Source organism: Olea europaea, chromosome 1, assembly GCF_002742605.1.
Source record: "Olea europaea var. sylvestris chromosome 1, O_europaea_v1, whole genome shotgun sequence".
NCBI lineage: Eukaryota > Viridiplantae > Streptophyta > Magnoliopsida > Lamiales > Oleaceae > Olea > Olea europaea.
The window spans coordinates 5,786,653-5,791,838 of NC_036237.1; the positions used below are offsets into that span (position 1 = coordinate 5,786,653).

At 36.8% G+C, this 5,186-nt stretch overlaps 1 protein-coding gene across 1 annotated transcript; it reads left to right on the forward strand.

Moving 5' to 3' along the window:
• Positions 1–2,408: 2,408 nt before the first annotated feature.
• On the forward strand, positions 2,409–4,005 carry LOC111382469 (uncharacterized protein At3g28850-like). The gene has a single exon (XM_023006483.1). It carries the CDS (start codon positions 2,663–2,665, stop codon positions 3,785–3,787), a length of 1,125 nt encoding a protein of 374 aa, XP_022862251.1. The 5' UTR covers positions 2,409–2,662; the 3' UTR covers positions 3,788–4,005.
• Positions 4,006–5,186: the final 1,181 nt, after the last annotated feature.

A 5,186-nucleotide genomic window follows, 5' to 3' on the forward strand; every position in this document is an offset into this window, starting at 1 on the left:
TACATAAGCTGTGCTACTAGTGGCACCATCAAATGCACTAGTCGCTGGATGGAACCGACCTGCCACAGTCAATTCAACTAACCCGTCAACCTTTTTCTCCACCCAATTAAGTCGAGTCAATATGACTACTTGTAGCCTTCTCTCAAGTTTTTCCTTTTCCGTTCTCAATAAGTCCGCTATTGTTGATCTCAAAACCACGCTACGGTGGTTGACCTGCTCTAGGAGACTCTTCGTGGTATGCATGATGTGGCTTAGCATCATGCTCAGCCTCATATCTTTTGGAATGGTGTGAAGCACTCTCATCTTCTTCCACAATCGGTGTTAACTCTTTCCAATAGACCTTTTCAAGTTCGGCTTCAATGGGAATCAATGTGGAATTAACCTCCAATTGCAAATATTAAGTCTGCAAATCATTAATCATCCACTAATCTAATTCCACAATTGTCCCCATTTAACTTTAAAAAACATAAATTTACCTCTTTCGATTTCAGCACAATATCAATGACGGCAGATGCTAACCTCTTCGGCATTTCCCAAGCAACCATTCTCGGAGTTACATTTGAATATTTTGAAGCAAACTTCATTCCCAAAATTGGAATCGCTTCGAATGCCCAAATCTATTATAAAACATGCATTACTATCTCATGGCACAATTTTATATATGCAAAATATTACAAGTCAAGTATATTGTTTGTTCTACCATTATAGCAAGGGAAAAGCCGTGCAAAGAATATTGACAACGTGACTCCTCTCCGACGTCGGAACTTTTTAATTTACTTCCTATCTCAAGTCTGAATACATTCATCGTGTATTCAGATGAAATCTTCCCCCATGGATACTTCTCAAACTTGTGGAAATCATCCACCATAAATCGATGTAGGTATTTTCCTCCGCGGCCCACAGGACATACGCCAATATTACGATCAATCCCAGCTTATACTTTTCGCTCTTTCTTATATCCCTATGTATAAGCAGAGATCCAAAGCAGCTCTCCTGAAGCTTGCTTTTGTGATTTGTATGCAGTTGCTCATAGATATCCTGTACTATTTGGAGTCTACATCTTCTTGTGATCGTAGCGTCAATCTGAATGTTCTCCATAGCACTGCAAATAATAAAACATGTACAAATATGATACAATTCAAAAACAGAATGGAGAAATTCCATATAAATCTTGTTGAGGTTTACATCACCTTCTAAACAAATTGAACAGATTTACATTGCAGAAAAATAAAAATGTAAGCCAACTTCCCAATGTTCAATTTGGAAGGTCAAAGATTCATTTAGGTATGTGACAAAAATGTGAGCCAACTTCCTGGCGAAAGATTAAATATAAATCACATACAACACACTAGCACAGTAAGCTCCATAGCCAAAAGGGAAAGATAAGTATGTGACAAAAACACGTTTGGCTTTTTTTTTCGCCTCTAGTTCGTTCTATCATCGCTAAAACTACAAAACAAGAGTAAATGAAATCAACAAATCTCATCTTGTATATGTGTCTTCAGCTCATCAATGGCTTAAGCAAAAGGATAAGGACTTGGGGGCAGAACCAGATACATGTTTATGGTAATAAGATTCTCTAATAATTTATTCTCTCTTACACCCACCTCAACACTTAGCGCATCTAGCCATAGAATCCTAACGAGCTTAATATCTCTAAATTTAATCGTTCCAAATAGTTACCCATAGATGAAATTTCTACCAGAGACAACAGTTTACAATGATTTAGAAATGGCATTTTAAAATGCAAGCCAAGTCCACTTACTCCAGTATATGATTGACATGAATCAGGTGCACGCTCTATAAATTAGGTCTCACTTGATTTTGCAACAAAATTATTCATATATTAATAGTCTAAATCATGTGTACTAATATAAAAGAAATTGACATTAAATCTATCAATGAGCTATGTCATTTCCCCTTTTCCTCGAATTAAAACACATAAATACCAAATTCAGAAAATAAAATTAGGTCAATCCAAGCACACAATAATGATCATGACAAAGCTATAAAAATTGCTAAGACAACTCAGAAACCCAGCTAAACAGTACTTGGTATAATGTCTGAGGATATGTACTTGAAATTTGAAGAATGCTCCCTCAAAAATTGGTCTGCCAGATAATGTTTGAGTTTCTGATACTCCTTCAAACGACGATTTCTCTTGCATACGGAAGTGATAGTGGAGAAGAGAGATGCTGCACAGTGGAGAAGAGATGATTCGAATGTGAAAGGAAAAATGAATGTTTGAGACTGTTCAGAAGGAAAGAGAAGGAACTACGTCGTTCCTTCTTTAATTTGGGGATCAATTGGAGGGGTGTAGTAGTCTTATTAAATATTTATACTTCAGATTATTTTCAAAAATATGGTCAAAGGCCTTTTGAACAAAAACCAATTGAAAGGCCGCCTTCCCAACTCATTTCCCCGATATTTCTTTGGTCCACGCCAGCTACAATGCACCTTCTCCCACCATGTTTTCAAAATATTCTAGCCGTTATCTATTGACATTATTATCTCTCTCATCTGCAACGGTTGGCTGTCGGATTGAAGTAGAAAAAGCTTGTCTTTCCTAATTTCTTCTGACATTTAAAAATCTATTTTACTCTCCTCCAAATCCCTTTTAATATAGTTGTAAAATCTTGAATTCCTGAACCAGATTTTGAAGATGAAGGGAGTGAAAGTAAGGCTACTGAAGAAATTGAAGCCAATCAAAACAATTGGGTATTTGAAACCAGAAAGAATTCTTCAGGTAAATTCATTTGAAAGCTATGTATGCACTTCACCACCTAAATCGAATTCCGTAGCCCCTAAATCGCTGGTTTCCATCCAAGAAAATCTCGATAATGTTGAGGAGAATGATGGATTGAAGCAAGAACAAGATATCATTGATGTCACAGAGCTTATGAGGGATCTTGAAGACCAAGAATTGGAGTTTGATGACGACATCAATGATAAAGAGAACGTTTATCCAGGAAAAAAGTCGAAAATCAAGGATGATTTCGAAGAAAATGAAGAGATTTCTATCTTATCTGAGTCGAAGAATGAGGTTTTGGAATCTACAGAATGTCTAAAAGATGATGAAAACCATGTCCCTTTACCTGAGATTGATGTGCCATCTTTCAGGCGGCCAGATTTGGACTCAGGATCCCTTTTTGACCCAAATCTTCTTGCAGCGTTTGAGCAGGCAGTAATGGAAGTTAAAGCCCAAGAGGAGGCAGAGAGAAGGGTTCGAAACGAGGAAATAAATTGGCAAGAAATCGACGAAGGCCCCCCTTTAAAATCAAGAAAAATCGAGGAAACCGCTGATCCTCTACTAGAATTTGAAGACAAGTGTCCACCAGGAGGTAGCGACACAGTTATTCTCTATACTACAGGCCTTAGAGGGATACGAAAGACATTCAACAACTGTCACAGAATCCGGTCTCTATTGGAAAACTTGATGGTTATGTTTTACGAGAGGGATATGTCGATGCATTCAGAGTATAGGGACGAGTTATGGAAGATTTCGGGTGAAAAATTAGTGCCTCCAAGGCTCTTCATTAAGGGAAGGTACATTGGAGGAGCTGCAGAGGTTTTGGGATTGCATGAACAAGGAAGGTTAAAGCCACTTCTTGAAGGAATTCCTATTGCTAAATCTGAAGGAACCTGTGAAGTTTGTGCTGGAATAAGGTTTTTAGTGTGTTTTAACTGCAATGGAAGTCGAAAAATTTTCCCTGAAGGGGATGGTGAGGCAATGAATTGCTCAGAATGCAATGAGAATGGATTGATCATATGTACATTTTGTTGTTGAGTATTAATTCACTGCTTGTCCGATTATTGTTCTTCGATTATAGAGGATGTGGGATTAGACGACGTCCCTCATTGATACAGGACGAGGAGCTAGTTTTCCTTCGTTTTTGAGGCCGAGGAGATTCTTCTGGTTTATTCTGCAGAGAAGCAGAACTTGGTTTTAGTCATCTTCTATTCAGAAACAATAATGCAAAGTTTTTATTTGTTGTTTAAGCTTAACATTTGGTGCATTATTTGAATCTTCGGTAAAATTAATCAATAAATTGATAATCCGCTTCAAATTTATCGAGAACAAGACTTTATATGCCTTTCATGATTTTGCAAAAATCAATTTAGATTCTAAGGACATTACTATTCCTCAAATGACATTCATTTTGATAATCATTGGCAAAATGGACCATGCTAGAGAGTTTTCAGGTGGACCAGTCTTGGCCCGACATGGTGCTGCTCGACACATTTTGACCAGCTATGGAATTGTTTAAGAGTAACATTTAGGGATCATTCCTTTTATGCTATTTTCAAGAGATCGACATTTAAATAGGTCAACCTTCAACCTAACTCACTCTTTTCACCCACAACAAAGGAGAGAATCCAATGTTGAAAGTGGCCAAGAAGAAAGAAGAATACAAATCGTCGATATCTCACCACAAACTATTTAGTAACACTCCAAGCAAATGAAAGGTGATAAGAAACTGTTCCAAGAACAATCATTCACCCAACACAATGCGAAACTGAAATCCAGTAATTGAAAATTATACGAGGGTAAAATGCCTCAAATAGAAGTGCAAGAGTGCAATAGATCAAACTAAATGAACAAGAAAAATAAACGGCTCAAAAAACTGTCATAGAAAGATATATTAGTTATACAAGTACCTAATTTCCTTTTATATAGACCGGAATGAGTACATTGAAGAAGACTCTCATTGAGATTGAAATCCACTAAGCATGTGAAGCTCCCTGCGGCTCTCATTAACAAATTTTCGAACTGTCTTAAACCAATAGAAGAGATTCCTCTGATCTTTTACATCAAGCCAAGCTCGTAAAGATAGAAAGAGACCCTAATTGACCACTTGGTCTTCTATGTAACCATGAAGAGCATCTCTCACTTTTTCATCAAGATCTCTGACAATTGTAAATGAAATGATAAAAATATGGCTTTAGATGGCAATCAAGAAGAAGGCATCAGATTTTAGTGCACGCAATATTGATGGCGAAGGCGGGTCAACTTTCTGTGGAATATAAATAAAATTTATATAAGATGATTACATATTGGACAGAAACCATCACATGTTTGACGATGCCAAAAAGTTACATTTCAATTTTATTAATAAAGAAAGTTTAAATTGGAAAATCATGCTTGAAAATGAAAAGGGAACGGAAATTAACTAGATATTTTCTCT